The 24,624-nt window shown below is 33.7% G+C and overlaps 1 protein-coding gene across 1 annotated transcript in view; it reads right to left on the bottom strand.

Annotated features, from left to right (window-relative positions):
• The window catches only part of Dhc16F (Dynein heavy chain at 16F), a 418,273-nt gene that overhangs the window by 325,791 nt on the left and 67,858 nt on the right, over positions 1-24,624 (bottom strand). Inside the window, exons 9-12 of the mRNA XM_081735970.1 lie at positions 17,188-17,266; positions 12,090-12,270; positions 8,228-8,394; positions 628-854 (exon numbers count right to left, since the gene is read on the bottom strand). Coding sequence (XP_081592096.1) covers positions 628-854; positions 8,228-8,394; positions 12,090-12,270; positions 17,188-17,266 — 654 coding nt within the window. The remainder of the gene's footprint in view (positions 1-627; positions 855-8,227; positions 8,395-12,089; positions 12,271-17,187; positions 17,267-24,624) is intronic.

Genomic DNA, 24,624 nt, shown 5'->3' with positions numbered 1-24,624 from the left:
TCTATAAGAGATTTCCTTAACAGCTTCAGCCACTTAATTCTGTTGACATTTTTCACCAAATCATTCAAATGAAGATATTTTCTCTTTATAAAAACATCATGTTCTTTAGGCAGAATGGACTTAAAATTTGAGATGAAATCACTTGACGAACTGGTTGTCAAGAGATCAAAGTTCAAAGCGCCCAATCGCATCTTGCTTAAGTTAATGATTTTATTTTCGGTATGTTATAACATATTCAATTCTCTCTTAAAATTACGGTTTGAAAAAAGAATAAAAATTAATTTTTGTTTTACATGTTCAATGCCATGCATCAATTACATCATGATAAGAAGTGATTAAGTGAGATGTTGTCTGTATGTACAAAAGAATTTTTCTTTTCCAATTACTTTCTTCGAGAAATCTTCGAAAAACAAAATAACCAGTTTATCGAGAGGTTTTACAACAAGTTTAGAAAGGACATAATGTTTTCATGAATATATATATATATGTATATATATATGTGTGTGACTAAATCTAATGAAAAAAAAAATGCTACAGGAGTGTAAAATTCTTAAGGATGCAATCAGAAAGGTGTGTGTAATATTCATATCCTTTGAAAATTAATAGTTTATTTTTAATTTTAAATACCTGTTTCATCCCTCAGTGTCTGCAAATTCGTTCTTTCATCATCTCCATAAAATTCCCGAATAAACTGAAATCTTTGAACATATTGTGTACAAGCCTGGAAGTTTCGTTTCATAAAGTCTTTGACTGAATTCTTAAAGAACTGAAAACGTTCATCTTCCCTCAACACAAATTCTAACGTCGGAGGATCTCCGCAACTTCTCTCTTCTCGTTTTCCTCCAATAGTAGGTCTGAAAGAAATCATGAAATTAACATCATTAGCATTGTGAAAACTACAAAAAGCACGCACTCTATTTTTAAAGGTAAGATGGTCCTTTTGAGACTCTCTTTTATGATGAGATACGCTTAATTAATTTTAATCCTACACAGACAGAAATATATGTTCAGAATATTCGTTTAAGCAAAATGTTATTAACTTTATATGTATATAATGTCATATTATACCCTCAAAGCATCTTTCCTACAAAAGTTTCCTACAACAGATCTGATGAACCATTTTTTATGGGATAATATAAAATTTATAACTGTTCAATTTTTTGCCATTGTATTTTTCCTATTTTTAAATCCTGTCACCTTATCTTAAATTTCAGAACTTTAATAAAATATTAACTTCAGTACATATAATAATAAATAATTTTAATCACGTCATATTTTGCTGTATCAACCAGCAAATTTTCTTACCTACATATTTTGAAATACTGAGATCAATAATTAATATACTCTACACAGTCCTGCTAAGCTTCATCACGAAGAGAAAAGTGACAAATAATTAAGGAAGAAGGCATTTTAGTGTATCTGTTTTGTTAAGTAATGGAATTATATTAATAAGCAAATAGTGAACAAAAGAGTAGAAACACTTCTGGAAGTGGGACCTTTGTGTATTAATAGGGTGTTGATCCAAATTTAACATTAATATAGCTTGACTTCTGGTAGAAAAGACCCATACAAGTTCTCAAGTGTGGTTAACGGAACTACACCGATTCTTCATGCACTAAAGCTTACAGATCAAGTACAGAAATGGCGGTAGAAGTAGACACCCAATTCGATTTTTCAAAATAGCCGTGGACGCTCCATAATCTTGAGGTCCGAGGATTGGACGAAGAAGCGAAGATGCTGAACTTTGTCGATATGTTCCACAATAACGTTCAGACAGGATCAGGGGTGCGGATGGAGATATTATCATGCAAGAATATGGTCGCCGTCCGAAATACCTTTAGTTAATTAATTATTAATGAAGACGTCAGCATCGAGGCTACTTCTCCCCGTTACGATCCACATGATTGCCGCAAATAGAAGTTAAAAAGAAACGTATCAAAATATATCAGAAATACTGCTGCAAAAGAGAAGTAAAAAGCTAAAAGACAAAATAATAAATATATAAGAATAATAAATATATAACAATAGCAATAAATATATCCCAATAAAATAAATAGTACTAATAGTAATAGAGAAAATATGTAACAATAACAATAAGTACTAATAATAGTAAGAATAAAGAAAATATGTAACTATAACAATAGTAAAAAAAAGACAATAAAATATCAGAAATCAGTGTTTTTAGGCGAACCTTTCCACGTGGGCCAAGTACTGTCCATTCAGTATCCATCATGTTTTCTTCCACTATATCAATTTCAAAGAAACTGAACGTGGCTTACGAACAGGTGGAGATTTTGTTCTTTCCAGGAAAAGAAACATATCATTGAGTTGGCGTATACACTGGCTAAATTTTAGGCCGGTCACATAAGGTAAGCGGCAAAGAGCTGGGGTTCGCCGAAGACCAACACTAACAAAAACACGTGGGGTTTTGGGAGTTTGCTAGTCAATCGACTGGGGGTCTAAATTTCTGGACTTTTGTCGGGAACAAGATCAGTTTGGGTGGAAACATTGGACGTCTGAGTGACAAAAGGAAGCTGCAACAGTAGCAAAGGGCACAGAAAGCGAGGACGGGGTGCTTTCTTTAAACGACGCTTAGCATCGGCAGCTGTGATCTCACTCGCGTTGAAAGGATGGGCAGTCTCGATACCAAGCACAATGTTCGCCCTTGTAGTTCACACAAAAGAATTTGGTCGCTATACAGGGTTGCGCATCATGACTACCATGGCCACAATTCGCAAAAAGGGCAGCACTCGCATTACACGAAGTGCTGTTGTGCTCGAAGTGTTATTTGAAACAAGCTGGGGACTGGGAATAGAGGGAAGGACCTATATTTGGTTATAACCAGCCTTCACGTAGCCCGGAAGTGTAGAGAAACTGAAAGAATCAGTGACTGAGTATCAACGAGTTCATCTGACTTACTTTTGAGGCAAGCTACCTCTACAACATGTTGGTCAACCAGCTCCAATTTAATCTCCTTCTCGGTGGCATTTAGGAGCCCCAACATGATATCACATCACGAGAGACGTTCAGCAGACGATAAAGTTCTACCGACATGTTTACTGGTCCAATGGAGGTTAGTTTAAGTAATTTCGCTCTGCTTCTCGTCGACTGTTTCCACCAATAAAATGCCATTCCGTAATTTCTTGATATTTTTAACCTGTCCGACGTTATAAATAATAACTTCATTAATGAATAAAAGTACTCGGACGATTTGCTTCAGCATTGGCACTATCAGCATCTTTATCTTTAAATACAAGATATCGGATTACATGCGTCGCGACACCTGGCTTTTCCACACTATCTACAACTTGAAAGTTTGTCTCGCTCTTGCTTGTTTTGGTCTTTTCACGAGAGGGTGAACCCGGATCCGATTTTAAATATTTTTTTAGTACCCATAAAAGGTTGCTATTAAATACACATTTATAAATAGAAAATGTGTGTGAACGTCGCAACTTCACGTCGGAGCGCTTACGAGAACTTGCGCTATTCTCCTGGCTATTCCATAAGCACGCCCTCACAGTAGGATCAGCGTGAGGCCGACGCAGTCAAGGAGAATGGAGATGCAAGAAAACCATTCCGGTCGTCAGAAACGCGTGGCCCTAGGAAAAAAAAGAATAGGAACTAAAAGAAAGAAGCTGTCGAACGAGAAAGATACTGTAGACCCCCACCAGCCCATAAGAGAACAAACGAACAAAAGATGCGGATTTTTTATTTTTTTTATTTTATCGTTTTGAAGCTTTATTCACTTTATTCACCTTATTTTTTCACTTTTCTATGTTTTGACTTCTTATATTTTCGAAGATTCGGAAACGGGACAACAATATTGGACGCACACAACAGCAGGTAGGGAATGGGTGCGCGTCCACCCAGATGGAGGAAAACGTCCATGGACCAGCCACTTCCCAAGACTCCCACCAACCACCCGCGAGTTCTGTAGCGGTATTCGCGGCAGAGAAGGCATGTGAGAATATGTTGATGAAGGACGATGCATGCATGAAAAAAATTAAGCCGCCCTCTCAGCTCCACCCTTTACCCGACGATGACAGTCCGCTACATGGAGGGGTCCGGAAATAACATTTGTACTATTGGATAGACAAGGTCATCCAATATTACTTTTTGCATGCCTCGACTGCGTAATATGTCAATGGAAATTACTGTCGTATATCATGGTGAGGCGCCTCAGACTATTGTACAGCCGCTGTCATGCTTGGCAATTTATATTTTATGCTTGACGCGCTGTTCCTTATTGAAACACATGTTCACTGATGATATCGACTTGTCCGACTAAATGACGCGTTTTCAATCCTTCAATTTCCAAATTTTGAGGTAGTTACATCATCCACATCACTTTTGAGCATTTAGGTCTATCACCAGAGACTTGGCAATATCAGTCTATGTATATTCATATTATTCAGTTACTATTTTGTTTGACATTAGAATATTTAGATATTCGTTCACTTCTAAAGTCCTTTGTAAACCGTTGTGTTTTCCTGGGACAATCACTTTTCGCTTCCATTTCCTGCAGTTTACAAAGTCTGTCCAAAAAGTAACCGACTAAAGAGCAATTAATAAAATAAACAAATAAAGTTACGAACTTGACGATTTTTCAGTTTTAATCACCTTCAAAGTAAACCCTTTCAACTTTCTCACACCAAACCCAATATTCCTTTCATTGCTGGGCGCAAGTCTGGAACATTTCTTATGGAACTGCTGTCAGCTTAGCCGTTATGCTATGCATGATGTCCTCTCTTGTATCCAGTGGATATAAAATCTTTGAGTTTTACGTCCCACGGTTATGCCGGTTAGGCTAAAGGAGACGGTGATGATGAGTGATGAATGAAATGGGGGAATGAAGAAAGTGGGAGGAAACGGGAGAACCCCGAGAAAACCCACGCACACGGTGTTTGTCCACCACAAAGTTCACTTGGCGGGGACTGGGATCGAACCCGGGACCCCAAGCACCAGAGGTGAACGCTCTACCACTGAGCCACCGCGGCCCCTTCCAGTGGATATACTTGATATCCCTTTTCATTTTTGGGGAAAAGCAAGAAGTCGAAAGCAATCACGTTCGCAGAGTAGGACTTGGCAAGCGACAGAAATGCCATTTCTTACCAGGAAATTCTGGATTACTTGCGCGCAATGAACCGGCGCGTTACAGTGATTCGCCTGCCAATTGTGTGATGATTACAGATGGAACTTGTTTCGATGAACTGCATCATGTACGTGATGGAGATTATCAGAATAAAAGTTCGTTTCTTCTGGTACGTATTCGTGATGCGCAATACCACGACAGTCAAAAACAACTGACGTTAAACTAATTATGCTTAGCATCATTGGTCCCCTTTTGGTCCTTGGCGAGGATGAATGTTTTCTTTGAGAAGACTGTGCTTTGATCTCCGAGACATATTCATACACACAGGTTCCATCACCGGGAACCATAGTATTGAGAAACTCAAGATCACTGTTGACAGTCTAAGGCATGTCTTGTACAACTTCTCCGCGGAGTTACCTTTTGTTACTGAGAAAGTAGCCTGTTCACAAACTCTGCAGCCATTCTGTGCATACTGAGATCTTTCCTTGAAATTGTATGCGCACAACCTTTGTTGATATCAACGAGATCCACTAGTCCCCTAACAGTTAATGAACGATCCTCCATGCACTCTCTCTACGACCTCTGCATGACGCCCTGTAGAAGACCTCCTAGAATGCTGATTACTCTCTATTGACGTTAGGTCTTCTCTGAACCGATTGTATTACTCTTTTATTTACTAAGCCACATTGCATCCAAATACTTGCCGAATCTTCTTAATGATTTCAATTTGCATGTCGCTAAGCTTCTGCTAAAACCTGATGCACTGTCGTTTATACATCATTGTCATCTAGCTCTCAAAAGAACGATCCACAAACAACACAGTGATGAAACAGGGCTATAGCACAAAACACATTGGCTCTTTACTAGGCACTGAAGAACGCGACGATTACGACACTTGCCGGACATGCGCATGGAACATTAATCTCTGTGCAATGCTGACATTCTACGATGTTTACTTTCCCAATAAAAAAGAATAAAAAATAAAATTAAAAAATAAATAGTCGGATATTTATTTGATAGACCTTGCAAATTTTCCCATTATTGTGCTTAGTAGACCTAGTTCTACTTTTCATTGCGTATACTGTCACTAGTTTCGATACTGTGGCTCGTTTATATAGAAGAATGTCACTGATTTGGTCAAAGATGCCCCAGTTCCACCAACAATTAGACCACTTTGAAACTGGCAAGGTTTGATACATTGCTCGTTCACCACATCAGCACAACGTCCATGACTGCACTACCTCTTGCTACCACTAGTTCATAATTCCCACTATCTTGAACAACACGAGAAAAGATTGTATTACATAGTATTTCAATGTAGTTAGACACACTGAAAATACGGTATAATTTTGCTAGACGTTTCCACTGTTTTGTTCACTATCCGTATATAAGAACAGAATAACATTACCACAAGTATGTATTTCACTATATATTGGTAACTTGTGTAACTGAACTAGTATATCTTGTATTACTTATGACCAACAAAGTTAATAACATAAAACATAAGGAGAATCAAATTACTCGCAGAAAATATCTTATTAAAATTGAATATTAGAAGGAACCAATATATCCAGACTTTAAGTTCTCATATATCTCTCCACATTTGATTCTTGGATCAACTAATTTTGGTGTCTACTGAGTAATGAGTTACATAAAAAGCTATTTTTAATAAAAACTAGCCAACTAGAAATCTGACACACCTTAACTTTTAAAACATATATCACAGAAACGATGGAACACAGTGGTTTTATTATGACATTATAGTATAACCAAATCATGGTTTCAGGTATTTTGATTTCAGGCTCATTCTCTACATAGTAATACGTTCTTTCACTCTCTTCCTCTCTTTAGTCTTTGAATTTGTGGTATTCGCTGAAGTCACAATTTTAGTATTATTCTTAAATGTACGATTATGTGCTTGTGTTTAAAACCAATATAGCTAGACTTGAATAGTTTGTGCCTGAAGGAGATAAAATGTTAAAATATAGAGAGGTACCTAGGTTTACGAATCTAATTCGTTCTTTCATTCCGTTCGCGAACTGAAACAATTTTCACCATTGAAATTAATGTAAATCCAATTAATTTGTTCGTCCACCTCAGAAATATCGTTTTTATTCTTTTAATTTATTTATTTATATTACTTGTTTATGGTTCCACTTGCAACAAAAGTACAATAATACAAAATATACATATGTATAACTTTCCCTTCGTGGTTGATAGTTACTAGCACAGGTAGATGGCAGAGGAGGAAGAAGAAGACTACTCCTTCGAAAGAGAATCCTATTCTATAATAACGTTGGACAACTGTGTAGGTGTTTCCTCTCTTGGTGATGTTTCTGATGTTTTCTGACTTGTTTGGATTTTGGAGAGCAGTTCAATTGTTGGCTCGGTGGCTGGTGAGCCGAAAACATGGTGTCAAAGCCACATGTGTACGTTATTGCGCCGGTGCATTGTTCAGGGATAGAGTCAAAATTTTTCGGATATTGTGTTCCTGGGCTGATTTGTTCGTGATTAGAGGCGTTCGTGACCTGAGGTACTACTGTAAAGTAATTCGCCAATGGTATCATGAAAACAAATAAAAATAGTGGTAGGTTACTAAACAAAGAAACCAAAATACTGATAATCGCAAGAGGCAAAATGAAGAAAAATATGGGAAGGAAATTAAGTCATAATAACGGTTGATAGTTTTCTTTTAGATCAACAACTGAAATAATTGAAATAATTTGAACAGATAGTTGATAAGGTCAAAAAATCATTCTTCCCTTTTTTTTCACGTTACATCAAGTTCCACTTAACTTGGCCCATACATCATGGTATTGAGAAAAAAAGTGCGAGTTAACGACTTTTGCTACTAACATATCTTAGGGGGTATCCCAGCATACAAACAATAGACAATCATTTATGAAGAAAAATAATAGTAAGTTTTAATTTTGTCTAATTAAATTGTTAATTTTAAATTTTTCAAGCGTAGACGGTTTGTATCCAAATCACGTCTATATTCAAAAACCATGTATGTATCCAAATCACGTATTGTTTATTTAACTGTAAATTAAACAGTTAAATGAATAGAAGTTATAGAAATAGAATAAGCTATAACTATTACATTAATAAATAACACTCTTCGTTCTTTCTTACTCTGTAAAAGGTTTGAAAGTCTCGTCGGGCAAGTACGCTTTTACATCATTGACCATAGTTTCCCATTGATCCAATATATATCCTACAGTTCCAGAAAATTCACTTTCACTCGGATCAAACGACAAACTGTACATACTCAGAACCATTTCAGTAATAAACAGTGGAAGCTGAAACAGAAAATAAAATTTTGTGAATTACATCAATTTATTATTTAATTATATATATATATATATATATATATATATATATATATATATATATATATATATATATATATATATATATATATATATATATATATGTGTGTGTATGTATGTATATATTTAAATTTCCTAGTGTTATTTAACATTTCCATAATACATCAATTACTTTACACATACATAATACCTAAGTTGTGATATTTCTTCAAAACCCATAAATTAATATAATAAAATCCGAACAACCAAATCATCTTTCTAAACATACAATTTAACTTATTTGAACAGAATTTTCTGTCCGTTATATTTTCCATTTTCTTAGAGATTTACAAATTCGTTCACATTACAGTTGCTTCTTACTCATTTACAATTTTTTTTTTTCAAACACTAATTTACTATTTTGTCCCAGGAATAAAGTTTAAACTGCTACTGATGCATATCAAGGGATTATAAAATGATGATTTTTAAATTCTCTAACAGTGTATATATATTAAATAAAATGTTTTCTCTTGAAATATCCTGATAAATGTATATAAATGCCTTAATTGCTATCAGTTCTCCAAGGTTTCCACTTCACGATTACATTTAAAATACTTTGACCGTTTAAATGACATGACAAAATTAATTCAGAGTTTGTGCTTTTTGCCGTAGATATACGATGATAAAAATCAAATTATGAAGTTGAAAGAGGTTCTTCGTAAAATCTAAAACCTCCAAAGCTGTTTAGCAGATGTATCGTGGCGAAACCATGCACAAGAAATGAATTATTATTATTATTATTATTTAAAAAAAAAAGAAAAAAAAGAAAAAGAAAGAATGAAGAGAAAACTATAAAATGTACTAGTGGATTGTGACGGTTTTTGATACTTTTACTAAAGTTTAACGTTCCATGAGCATGCGCTGAGGCTAAAGGAGATGGTGATGATGAGATGGATGATAATAGTAGGATGATGAAAGTAAGCTTCAGGTTTTCAGGGAAACGGAAAACCCTGAAAAAAACCATGATCACGATGTTTGTCCACCATAAAGCCCACTTGGCGGGAGCTGGGATCGAACCAGGGATGAACGCTCTAGCACTGATCTACAGTGACTCCAGATGTTTGATACATCAGATGTTTGTGTGAAGATCAACGTAGTAATTGGGAAGCTATGCAGCTTAAAATATTGAACATTCCATGCAGTTTTAGTAACAATGAGTTCGTGTCCAATGGAGAAATCCTAGGCCCAAACTTTTGTTTTAAGAGAATTGTACACTTGTAGACTTCAAAATTCTACGTAACTATATGTAGCGTGGCATGGTTTATTGCTCTAATTTCTTGAATAATGTTGTCCTTTAAATCGTGTTGGCACCATAAATCGTGACTTTCTATTCCCAATTGTAACAATTTAGCTGGTAAAAAATTCATTATCACCTTAAATATCGTCTGAAAATTAGACTGTATGGTCATCTTCTTCAAAAGCGTGAGGGCCTAGGGTTACTACACTAGGCATGAACTGAAACTGCGCGAAATGCTGAATATTTTAAGCACTACGTTATACAGATATTCACACAGTGACGTATTGAAAATCGTCACAAGCCATTGGAATATCCTGTACAAAGGAAAAAGGATGTACGATAAAAGTGGTATCAATTGGTTTCACGAATATTTTCACAGTTCAGAGTCAAGTCTCATGGTCGTCTACACTATTCCTGTTAACCACGAAGTTTTAAAAGAAAAAAATCATAATACAAAAGACAGGGTTGCCTGATTTTTGACAGGTTTACAGCACATGAGTTGTTATCCATTAGCCTTTTTCTATAGCAGATGTCTTCTTTTGATTTAAGAGCCCTTTCTTTCCTCTGTGAGGAACTGGAGGAAAATTGTAAAATTTTCAAAATAAACGTGATATAACATTTAATACTAAGCTCTACATCTTTCATGCAATTTCTACTTTCTCACTAGTAATAACAAAATCTTATTTAAGTTTCTTGTCAAAATTAATATCGTACATATAACTTTCACAAGAAGATGTGCTGCCTTTTCAAGGAATTGTGTTTCTCTATGTTACGAAAAAGTTATTATTTCTTGCTGATCTAAAAACAAAATTCTTGTTTACTGTATTCAAATACCCAACATTTATATCTGGAACAAGAAACGAAGGTAACTTTCTTATGAGAACACAAGCACTGGATTTTCAATTAGTTTTCAATTACACAAAAATTTCAATATATTTTTACAAATATAAAAATAAAAATTATAGCAGGGAAAATATGTGAGGTTTATTTAGTCCTCAATTTGGTACCAAAAAATGTATAGCATCATCAAGTTAACTACGAAATTGCAAGGAAGCACATCAAATTATCTGTTTCTTAACTTTTATATATATATATATATATATATATATATATATATATATATATATATATATATATAAAGAAAGCACTGAGCTTAATACGACTGCAGGGCTCTATTTTGTTGATTTGCTGAAGGAACAAAATTATTTCCAGTGTGTTACACAAGTGAAGTGTTCGCATATTTCTTATGTTTAAGATTTAATTTTATTTCTTGACTGTTTTCTCTAGTGCTGTTATTTCAGTATTAATAACAACAGAAGTTTATTGTAGTGTAACTTATTATATTAAATAACCTTTTAAACAGAAAAAACATTTCACAAAGAAATTTGCCACATAAAAGTACTTTTATTTTTTAATAAAAATAATGAGAATTTTTACTCTTTACAGCTCAAAAGAAGGTAAAGGTTTATTTGAATTTCTTGTTTTAAAATTTTCAAGAAAAGCACCACTATTTAGAGATCATAGCTGTCTTACAAGGCCAGTATCTTAAATGCTAATTGGTCAATGACTTAAGAGTCTTTAAAATATTGTTAACCGATGATAACTTTAATGTTCATTAATTGTTTCATATTAGAACAGGCATCAAGTTATAAGGCTAGCTCCTCTCTTGTCTATTGGATAACCTTTGATTCTTGAGACCCAGAGGAGCTCCCTCGAGGCTAAGCATACGCGCCTTTGGCATGGAAAACCTGATGCGATTCCCGGCGGGAGCTCATGTGGTTCGGATTACTCGTTAAGCTGTAGATCTATTTATCGTATAGCTTCGTTGCTAAAAGGGACGTTAAAATCAACGCAACTCAACTCGAGATCCAGGATTCGATTCCCGGTGGGAGATCATTGAATTACAGTAGTTCGGATTCCAGGTGTAAACAGAATCTCAAAGACATGGACCATTTTGTTCCACAATACTTTTATAAGTACCAGATCGCTGTGATCTCAAGTTTTAATATTTTCTTTAGTTTCCCGTCCTATTGAACGTTAGGGATAAACAAAAATGAATTTTCTGTCACTGTCTTTAATGAGTTAAGCCGATTACTAATAAAAAGCCAAGTATACGAAAAGTCAAAAGCACTTCCTTGTATTCTTTATTCCTCCCTGAACAACAAAAGAACATAAAGTACATGCACAAAAGAAAAATAACAGGAAGCAGGAATTTTCTTTAGCTCGGAAAATTGTATTTTATAGTATTCTAAAGTAAACTATAACTAGAAATGAAAACTAACAATATAAGATTGAATACAACTGCATTAAATGAATATTGCATTCATGACTAAAAGATAAAACTAATGAAAAGTCCTATACTTTAATAGTTAATAAAATATATTCTTACGCATGGGTCTCCAGGATCTCTTTTTCTCTCCAGTAATAAGTCTGTTGCTTTTCCAGTGAGCTCCTCATAAGTAGGCAGGTACTTAAAATGAACTTGAAATATGTTATATATGGCTTGCATTGTGTTTCGCATCAACAAATGCAATGTTCTTTGCATCATATAATCTCCCAGGCGAACGAAACTATAACAATAAAAATATATTGACTAATTACTGGTATGACTTGAAAAATCCGAAAGTTCACCGTTACCAAACTAGAAGTCCAGCAGTAGAATTAACACTATGCTATGATAATTTAATTAAGATTGTTAGATTGTTATTACCTACCACTCATTCACCTCTTCCCGTCCTTTTGTTAATTTGTTCAAAAGTATTTTTCATAACAGCTTTCCAATTACAACCAAGAACCACCTGCTTATTACAAATGTCTCTATTTAATATTTCGTGAACTTTATTCATTATCCACCTCCGTCTCTTTTTGGTTCAAATAAATTTCCTTAAGGCATTGGTTTTGAAACTTGTATCATATATTCAGCATTACAAATTAGTGCTCAAATTTTACATCTGTAACAGGGTGTCTACTAAAATTCCACAATGAAATTTTGTGACTTTTTCGTGACCTTTTCTTTACCAAATCATAAAATTTCCTAACATTTTCAAGAGCGAATTTGGGTGCGAGTTAGGCCGAATTTTCATCCATGCGATACAAACGTACTTTGCTTGCGATTTGGTAGCGTCTAAAGCCGACCATAGACATTTTTGGTGTTGAATTTTGATGTTTTATAAAACAAAATTTTCCAATCTGTACTTACATTTGCACAGTTAAAATAAATCGTGACCCAAAAGCTAAATTTCGTGACTTTTTCGTGACTTTCATGACATTTTTCTGATTTCGTGACTTTTTCGTGACATTCGTGACTTTCGTGACCGATAGACACCCTGTGTAAGTACAACAGGCAATATCGTACTTTTTTATACAGTAAAATACCACTATAATAACAATTTTGGGACTTCCGAACTTAATTTGTTATAGTGAAATTTTATCATGCAAAGTAAGACAATTCTCAAGAACTCATCTGTTGTTATATCCACCGCAGGCTCAACATTACTTCAACATCAATCTTCAGACAAAAAATATCGAATGTATAATTAAACAACGAAAGCGTGTAAGTGTAGTAACATGAAGTGCAGTCGCTCAGCATTTATCCATCCATTTATTGTGCAACTGTTTGTTTTAAACAACAGTACGTGTGAAACCATTCTTAAAGGGCAAGTAGCGTGTAGATGTTTCCATCCAGTGGAAGATACGTATGGAAGACGATCTCCTCATTCTGGATCGAGTCATAACTGCCGATGAAACATGGATCCATGACTTCGACCCGCTTACAAAACAAGAAATCATGGAAGTCGCCACAGTCGCCTTGCAAGAAGAAAGTGCAGCAACAGAAGAGCGTAAGTAAAGTGATGCTAATCGCATTTTAGGATCGAAGAGGCATAGTGTACTAACACATTGTCCCTCCCGGGCAAACGGTGAATGGAGTGTACTACCAAGGAGTCATAGTGACTGCGCCAGCAGTTTACAAAAAACAGGCCGCATTTGCAGAACTCCTACATATTGCACCACGATAACGCCCGCCCGCATTCCACGCGGGCTTTTCAGGATTAGGCTACGAAGAGAAAAATAGTTTTTTTCCACATCCAGCATCCAGCCCGGACCCTGCCCCGTGAGACTTTTGGCTATTTACACTTTTATAGGCCGCTTTAGGGGTCTTATTTCATGACGAAAAAAGAAGTGATCACCGCAGTGCAAGTTTTTTTTTTTTTTTTTTTTTTTTTTTTTTTTTTTTTTTTTAAGTTCACTATCTGACGACGAATTTTTAGACATTTACAAAATGGTAGGAGCGTATCGACGTTTACTTAGCTATCAATAGTGCCTATTTTGAAAAATCTGTACGTCTACTCGATATGGTTGATTGTAAATAATATTTTGGTTCGCAAGTTTTTTGTTTCATTTTAAAGATTTTTGGTGGGGTCCATGTAATGCTTGTTTTTTTTAACTGCTACGCAATCACGATTGTTTGACGTATTGCGCTCATCTTTGTCGCAATCGCAAGCTAATTGAAGGAAATATTCACCCTAGTACATTTGCTAGCCAATGGAGGTCGCCGTTTTCCTACACAGGAATTGGTCTCACCTTTTCTGATATAGTCTAGGTACATACTTAAAACAAACTCTTAATAACTGGAGTTAATTTTTAATATTTTATAATAAGAGAAACTACTTTGGCTACGTTTTAGTTCCTTGTTTCTTGCATTAAAATATGTGAAAAGCTTATTTAATGGAATAACGGTCATCCGTTCTTCCAAATCGCTATCCTACCCGACTGATCACATATGAAAAATGGTTACCATGTCCTCTGAATAATAAATTAATGTAATAAAAAAACATTCATATTATAAAACAGGTTCAATTTCAAATATATTTTGATGAAATAAAGTTAAGTAAAGGCAACAAAATGAAGTATTAATTTCTTATACTGAAAGTTCGAAATTCGTTAGAATGAAATGTTAATTAAATAGTAAAAAGGGAAAATATCTTTAAATAATTTCGCAATTCTGAAGATTTCGTTATACTGGCTTTCTTTACAGCAATATTTTACTGAATATTTCGTTTCTTTAATATTGGTCACAATTGTACAAGGTTCTGCTCGAAGGTGTTATTCATTCTTCTGAACAACAACAACAACAACAACAACAACAACAACAAAAACAACAACAACAACATTATTATTATTATTATTATTATTATTATTATTATTATTATTATTATTATTATTATTACTTTATAAACTTAAAATACAATATTTAAAAGGTATTATCAAGTAAATATATAAATTCGCCGTTGTTCTGTCTGGTATATTGTCTATAAAATTCCAATTGTCTTTCGTTTGATGTACGTTTATTTTTATCTAATCATGTTCTTTGTTATATATATTCTTATGAAATTTTCTTTAATTTTATTAGTGTTCATTATATTTTACTTTCTTGTACAATACATCACAGTTTTCAAATTTAATAGATATGTAAATGGAGGTAATGTTCGAAATTTTACTTTGTAACCAAGCTTTCATTTAGTTCATGTATGACATATAATTTTGTATTTCATTGAAATATATTTTGATGTACTATTTCTTTTTAGTTTGTTTATTTTATTTTGTACTAGTTGAATATACCCATGCTTCGCACGGGGGCTGTATTTGGAATTCAACGCCTGTGGGAGTATCACCATTGATCTCAGCGACCGCGAAAACTATGGATTTGACACTCATATCGGCCATTCTGGATTACTTTTACATGTTTCGGTATACCTCCCCCCCCCCCCGATGACCCCAGCACTCAGCCGAATAGGGTGAATTTGGAAGTTAATGCGATGGGAGTTTCACCATTGATCTCAGCGACCGCGAAAACTATGAATTCGACACTAATATCGGTCATTTTCTACTACTTTTACATGTCCCGGTAAACGCTCCCCTGAGACCCCCCTGGTTCGAATTTTGACCAAAACGCTTAACTCTGGTCTGGAGCCTGGACCAATGTATTCATGACTAAAATTTGGTAACTCTCGGTCAATTTGTCTGATTCTTAAGCCGGTTCCGGTAAAGGCCACCCCCTGAGAACCCCTGGTTCGAAATTTGAAAAAAGGGCTTCGTCTTGATCTGGGGCCTGGGCCAAGGTACCCCTGACCAAAATTTGGTAACTCTCGGTCCACTCGTATGGTCCCTAGGCCGCACACAGACAGGCAGACAGACAAACACATAAACAAACTCTTTATTTTATTTATATTAGATTAGATTAGATAGATTAGCTATGATGTAATCCTACATTGTATATTACTTGCATATATGTGAGCAATTATGGCTTAGGCTCTGGTCACTGCTATCAAAAAATTCAAATTCAAATTAAATTATTATTATTATTATTATTATTATTATTATTATTATTATTATTATTATTATTATTATTATTATTATTATTATCGTTAATTTCGTTTAAATTTAGTGATACTATGCCTAAATATTTACATTTACTCAAGTATTCTAGTTTGTTGTTATTAATTACATTTTCACTGGTCTTGTAAATATAACTTTGACTTATCATGCACTTTGCTTTATGTATGAGATCGTCTTTCCACTCGTTTAATACTCATATGTCGCGTATCGCTATCTCTATCGCGCCTATTCATTATTTTATCTTCTTACATATATTTACCTTGTATTTTCATTTGAAACTGTTCATAGGCTTAGAAGGAAATAATGAATTTCCATGTGCAACATTCGGTGATTCTCCTCTTCCGCACAAATTATTGCAGTTGCTTAACTAGAAACACAATACATTTGTGATGCCTTCGTCCATGCATTGTACCAGAGTTTGATGTTAGGCAGTTTTAAATCGCAGTTATTTGCTTCATTATTTTATTGAACATTCAGTTCCTGGTAGTCAGGTAATAAGGGATAGCTGAAGTACGCTCTACCTATAGGAATTTGAGCGTTTCCTAATTACAATGTATCTTGATAATTTAGAACTGTCTTTTAATTTTCAAAAATATGTATGTATAAAAGTATTATTGTTTTCACAGACGAGATAATTATTTTTTATTCTCTATATTTATCATCCTGTTAGTTTTAAGTAAAGACACTGAAGTAGCTTCCTTGAAATATTTTACCAGTATATAATAATTTCTACTTATGCAGTTCTACTTATCAACATTTAAATATATATTGATATAAAAAATTAAACTGTCCTGGCTTGACCAAATGTTTTTCAACTACTTTCACCAGTGGCGTATTTACGATCTTGTTCGGGGGGGGGGGGGGGGCTTGCTAACTTTAGTCCTGGAAATGTGAAAATTCTGCAAGATATTTCATTTACTTTAATATAGTAAATAAAATTTCGAGGGGGGCTTAAGCTCGGAAACCCCCTTAAATATGCCATTGACTTTCACTATCTTTCACAGTGGCTATTTTTTTCGATTAAGATATAATTTGAGAGAAATATTTACGCTAACTTTTTAATTTAATGTAATTAATGAGAGAAAACTTACCTCGAGAGACGGCTGCAATGTCGTCTTTTGTTTGCTTGTTCTGTATATGGTATCTTAGGAGCTCTGGCGCCATAGGTCTCTTTATTTCCAAAAACAGAAAATGTTACTTTAGTAACAAAAATAATACATTATATCATATTAACTTAGACCTATAAAACTTAACTTCACTGCCCTACAACCAGTGGTGCTATTCAGCCGGTTCGAATCGGTTCGCTAAAACCGATTGTTAAAATATTTCGAGTTCGCAGAACCGTTTGTTATACCCAGACATAAATACACACACGCATGACCTAACCAAGAGTGAAAGAAAGATGCCAATAAATTAGTGAAAACACCTTTGTACTTTTCCCGCTCGCTTGTGTTGTCGTGAAAACAAGCAACTTTGAATTAATGAAGAGAATATGAATTCCGGGAGTTTGTTCGGGATACTGGGATCTGAGAGTGTAATGAATGTGATACTTATCTAAGGGGTCATACACATATTACGATTTGTATCGTCGACACTGGGAAACTTCAAATACGGGAAGCATCCTGGATTCCACAAATAATAATAATAATAATAATAATAATAATAATAATAATAATAATAATAATAATAATAATAATAATAATAATAATAATAATAATAATAATAATAAATAAAATAAAATAAAATAAAATAAAATAAAAATTAAAAAAAAATCAATGTCAACGCAGCAAAAGGGGAGGAGGTTCGGCCTTGCGTTACTAAGTATGACACAAGGGAGGAGAGGGTTACTGTCTTCGTTACGCAACGTGTTTTTTCTGTAATCTTTATTTTTATTCTCAGGTTTATATACAATCTTTTAAATAAATAATTTTATTCAGTTCTTTTCATTTTTATAAGTAAATATGTATATTGTTTTGGAAAATTGAGAACATACAGTCTGTATAAACTGAATCATGTAGAAGGAATTTGAAGATGCTACTAGACACCAGCATGACTGATGACGAACCCTGCGTGTATTACAATACAATAAAGCTGTTTTGTGGCTACAGCTGCAATGCATTTACGTTACACGATCTTCTGGAGTTAGTTGTTAGTGATCGTACCTACAGCTTGAAAATACCCTCGCGTTCCCATTCGTATTGCTATTTCTGAGAAAAATAGATTTAAAACTTTTGACTTGACTCATTAAACACTCTATTCTTCCAAGGGGTTTCGCATGCGAAACAGAAGAAACTCTTTTTTCGTGAAATAATATTTTCCGCGACAGAACGATCCAAGCAAAATAAGATATTAAAAGCCGAATTAGTCGGATATTCATCTCATACTGAATTTTTATCTTTAGATTTGAACTTTTCAAGAGTAATTGAGTTTATTCGCATTCTGGCACTGATTTAGAACAAGAAGAATTTGAAAAAGAGTAAACTGAAGTCCAAAGAAGATGTCCGAAAGCTTGTTCACAAACGAGATGCTCCTTTATGTGTGCAGCAACGTCGAATCTGTGATCTACGGGGAAGAGAACTTCTTTGTATCATCAACAGTGGGAAACTTCAAATACAGGAAGCATCCTGGATTCCACAAAAAAGATGGAAGATCCAATGTCACCTCTCTAGATCCTGTTTCACCTGAATCTTCCTGCAGCACTTCCTCCTTGCCAATCATCGGTGACCTAAGAGGTTGGGTGTGATCTCTTTAGGAAAACAACAATATGGAAATTCGAAGAATTAAGACCAATTAATTAAACATATGGAGTTAAAATAATATTACGGTACTACCATTTTCTAATACTTTCATTTGTTGGCGAAAAAGAACTGCACATTTATTAGAATACAAGCATTTTGTAATGAAAAATTCTGCCACTAAAATTATGTTTTTATGGTAATAATCCCCCAAAATAAGCAAAATTGATGAGAAAATAAAAATCAAAAAGCGTTACGTAACAAAGGGAGAGGGGTTCAGCCTTGCATTACAAAGTGTGACAAGGAAGAGAATAAAATTGATCAAAAACAGTTATGTAATATGTGAACGGCCCCTAACGCCTATTACGTGTGCTACCTATCTGCAACACGTTTTTGAATGATTCTAATGTCTTCATTAGTTCTCGAGATATGTGCCTTCGAAGAAATGTGTAAAAATCTATGACCATCCAAACGGCACATCCGATTGATAATCTATAGTCAGCACAACAGTTCTCAACGTCATTATTTATTTATTTATTTTGCACCTATTACAGGGCATAAACCCCACTTACAATAGGCTTACAAAAAGTAAAATTTAAAAATTTCGTAAATAGAACAAAAATACATAAATTCAAACAAAATAAGTAAATAAAAGTTACAATAAGAGAAAAGAAAAGGAGAGAATTCCATACCTTCTTTACAAGTTAGCTCCATTAACATGGGATTTCATAATCCAAAATAATAATATAAATACATACATTCACATGCACATACATACACACACACACACACACACACACACACACACACACACACACTTACACATATATAGATTCATACAAACATACATACACACACACATATATACATATATATACATGTATACATATAAGTACACATGCATACATACACATACAAACATACATACATATACATAGAGTATTTCTAAGAAGAACAGAGAATGTGTTAATATATACTAAAACTAAATGATTAACTAGCGAGTCTAGGATATTGTACGCAAAAATTCATATAAATGTAAAACCTAAAAGGAAAACATCATATTGTTTATTACCCTTGGAACCACCAGGACATTTCATTATAAAACAATAACATCATCTAATCAAGGATTACAGAGTCAATATTCTATTTGTTTCATTAAACTCGACCAAATTTGATAATTTTCTTTACTATGTTGATATACATGAGAAAAGGGATCGCAAAATCTACATCTGTATTCATTTTTATAATATTATTATATCTTTTACATAATCTAATTACAGGAGAATTTGAATGAGCTACTGAATATGATCTTTTACAGGAAAACGGAGGTCTCATTCGTAGAGATTTGTTGTTGATATTAAAATAAAACAATTTGAGAAACTCTGGATTATCGATTATTCCATTTACAGACTTATGGAGGAAAGCAAGTTCCATAAAATGCCTTCTATCACACAAAGATATGAAGTCAAACTTTTTTAGCAATGCTGAATAAGATACATTTTCTTTGTACGATGATCTTTTATATGTTTTATAGTATAAGTATCTCAAAAATTTATTTTGTACTCTTTCAATTTTCTTATTGATAGATTTATAAAAAGGTGTCCAAATTATAGATGCATACTCCAACTTACTACGAATGAGACTATTGAATAAAATCTTAAGCGCTTGAATATTTGTAAATTCTTCGTACTTCTGATTAAAAATCCCAATGATTTATATCCGTCATTTATTATTTTTAAAATGTGTGTATTAAAGCACAATTTACTGTCTAACCTTACACCCAGATCATTTACTTCTTTAACTCTTTGAATAGCTTCTTTGTTCAGCGTATACTCAAAATGGAGTGGATTATGTTTTCTAGAAAAAGTTATAACTAAGCACTTCTTCACATTAAAATGTAGTTTATTTAAAATGCTCCACCTATAACACTCATCCAAATCCTCCTGCAATTGCAAAGCATCATTGTGGGTCTTTATTTCCTTATACAATTTCACATCGTCCGCAAACATTAAACAATTAGAATGTTTTATTACTGCCGGTAGGTCATTAATAAACAACAAAAAGAGCAGAGGTCCAAGGTTCGATCCTTGAGGTATGCCAGAATTAACTTCGTACAATTGGGAACTGACTTGATTAAATATCACAAATTGTTTACGACCTTTTAAATACGATGAAATTAATATTAAAAGGTTATCTGATAAACCAAAAGCTAATAACTTTTTAAGCAATATGTCATGATCTAATTTATCAAAGGCTTTAGCGAAATCTGTATAGATGGCATCTATATTATTCTTGCTATCAAGTGAATCAGAGACATATTGAGTAAAATTAATTAAGTTAGTTACTGTAGATCTCCTGGAATAAAATCCATGCTGGTATATAGATAAATAAGATTTCACATGATTATATATTTTAGCATAAAGAATCTGTTCAAATTTTAGACGGAGTAGAAATTAATGATATCGGTCTATAGTTTTCAACTTCAGATGGATTACCTTTTTTGTGAATTGGGCGGATTTTACTAATCTTCCAAGTTTCAGGGAAAACTTGTGTTCTTAATATAAGATTATAAATATAACACAATGGTTTCATCAATACTTCGCCACAGCTTTTGAATATATAAACTGGTATTAAATCAGGTCCCGAGGATTTTGATGGTTTCAACTTTCTAATTGCTTTTACATAATCCTCTTCAGTAACAAAATTTATATTCAAGCATTGGAATACCTTCAAGTTAACCGAATCGGTTATATTATAATTAGCAGGATCTTGAGAATATACACTTTTAAAGTATTCAGCAAAACCATTGGAAATACAATTGTTGGTATCTAGAGATTGTTTTCGATAGATCATATTACTAGTTGCTAATTTATTTTCTTTTTTGTTGTTGATAAAGTTCCAAAAGGTTTTCGGATTTGTATTTATCGTATTTTCAGTTTGAAAAATATACGATTTATGTGCCTTATCCATAATACTTTTTAATTTTCTACGCAATTCCTTAAATTTGTTTAGATTATAATCTGAATGTAGTTTCGTTTTCTATAATATTCTTTCTCTTTTAAAATATTAATTATTTCTGTAGTAAACCAGCATGGATATGAATGTTTCTTATGTAACGTCCTCTTTGGAACATGCATCAATAATATTGTTGAAAATATTATAGAAACAATCTAGAGCATTATTAACATCCTTATTTATAATTAGTCTATTCCAATTTTCCCTCTGTAGTCTCTTGTATAAGTTATAAAAGTCTGCTTTCGCATAATTGTATACAGTGATCGGACAGTTGATTTTCTTAACCTGCTCCTTGATATAAAAATTGACAAGTAAGAGAAGGATGATGTTTATCTTCTTTTACAAAAGGACACATATTATGACTTACTGCAATACCACTCTTCACATTAGATAACACTAAATCCAAAGTTTTGTTATAATCGTTTTTTATAGAGTTATATGATTGTAAATTATATAAAGACAAAAAATTTGCTAATGAGATACAAACAGATCCACCCTGCATAAAGTTATAAGAAGAATCTGTAACTGACGGAATATTGAAATCACCAACGATAATCATTTCATGATATTGAATATTTTGTATGCTCTCAACCCTGCTAAAAAAATCACGATATTTATCAATTTTAGAATTGGGTGGAAAATATACCGATATTAAGTAGTAAAGTTTGCCACCCATTACCAATTTGAGACAAACCACTTCCATATCTTCAATATCCATTATCAAACTTTCAACATGTATTTAATTTGATACTGCAACAAGAACACCCCCTCCCGTTCTATTAGGTCTGTCTTGTCTAAATACATTATATCTATTATCGATAAATTCACTATTGTAAATATTGTCACACAGCCAAGTTTCAGTTAAGATAATGATCTTAAAGTTTGCTTCAGCGATACCTATATATAATTCCCTTAACTTTGTTTTTAAACCTCTTACATTCTGATAATTCAATGTTATACAATGCGTATCATCAACCATTTAGCTCACAGCAAACTTTTGACCTCGTCTACAGTATTTAGAGTGTATACATACGTATCACTTTCCTTCTTTTTCAATTTTGTTTCCCGCATTGTCGATCCAAAGAAAATCAAAGTTTTTCTCTTTCTTAACTTTCCTGGCTTCACTAAATACAATTCTTTTATTTAATGACAGACTTTGGTTGACGTAGATAGTTCCCCCCAAAGAAAATCCTATATCTTTACAACTCAAGTTTCTTTTAACTTTTATTTTCTTGAGGAAACTATCCTTATCAAATCGTCTAACAAACTTTACAATTATACCTGGGTTAGGCTGGCTTGGTGACTTTTTCAACCTATGGCAAACATCTATCATGTCATCCTTGATGTTTAAATCTAAAGCATTACCAACTTTTTTAACCAAGCTAGTGACATCCTCATTAGGAAGAAGAGGGATACCGTGAATCTCTACAGTATTTCGTCTACTGTATTGATCTATTTCATCAATCTGTAATTGTAATTTATCAACCTGTTTTTTTGATATTGATACAACCTGTGATTGGGTGATTTTTTGATACAACCTGTATTTCTGGCCTTTTAGACTGAAACTCGATACCTTTAAAGTAAAACGCGCCTCAACTTGTCTCACAATACTGGACTAACACAGAAAATTTTGTGCTCTCACGAAAACAACCCAACTTTCTCATAATGGTGGACTAACATCTATAATTCTGTGCCTCCACAAAAACACCTCAACCTCAGCTTACAATACTGGATTAACACCTATAATTGTGTGCCCCTAGTGCGACAATTATTCGACAAAACGAACACAAACTTGTTTCACAATACTGGACGAACTCCGACAACAGGATTCCCACAGATTTTTATAAACTGTTTTCCCTGACAAAGGTTTATCTATTTCCATGACAAAAGTTTGTTTAATTTTTCGTTACTTTATTAGGTTAGTTAGATACCTAAACTAAAGGTAGGGTATTAACTTCCTATAAAATGGGTCAGCCCAAGAAATATATGTAAGGATATGTATTTAAATCAATCTATGCGATACGTAAACATATACACGGTATTAAGACTATCAGCTGTTACGGAGTTTTTTTCAGGTTCATTGCCAGAGACTGTCATTAGATACTGATAAATGTATATGGAACCTGCGAGAAAGTACCTAGATATACTATTTGAAACTACGAAAGATGAATCAAAATCGGTATATCTGTATTGATGTTATGCATGAGTATGCACACAATGAAGTCGGTTAATTACGATATCAACACTATCACTGTTGAGGAATTTCATGTCTAGCTCCGTTGACCATCATCAGGTCCTAATGAAATTTATACGAAACCAACGCGAGAGCATACTTTTTCAGAGTATACTTTTTGAAACAAAAGGTGTCAACAAAATTGGTGTACCTATGACGAAATTATGGGGGATCATACACACAATTATAGTATGAACTTGGGATGTCCAATTCCAAAATTTTTACTTTTCGAAATCCGGAAAGTAAAATCGAAAAAATTCCGGAATTCGGAAAAAAATCATGATTTCGGAAAAATTCAAGAAAGTGAAATTTCCGATTCCGGAAAATTGTGGCCATTCCTAGTATGAACACTGTCAGCCATTGAGAAGTTACAGTCTAGCTCCGAAGACTACTGTTAGATCGTCATATTCACTCTCTCAAAATAAATAAATAAATAAAATCGGTGTACTTGTTTCGGAGAATTACGCTTGAACATACGCACAACATATATATAAACGGGTCAAATTGAGAACCACGTCTTGTTTATCTTTTTAAGTCTGTTAAAA

This window comes from Thermobia domestica, chromosome 13 (assembly GCF_964235325.1).
Source record: "Thermobia domestica chromosome 13, izTheDome1.hap1.1, whole genome shotgun sequence".
Taxonomy (NCBI): Eukaryota; Metazoa; Arthropoda; class Insecta; order Zygentoma; family Lepismatidae; genus Thermobia; species Thermobia domestica.
This window is presented reverse-complemented; position numbering and strand designations above follow the sequence as displayed.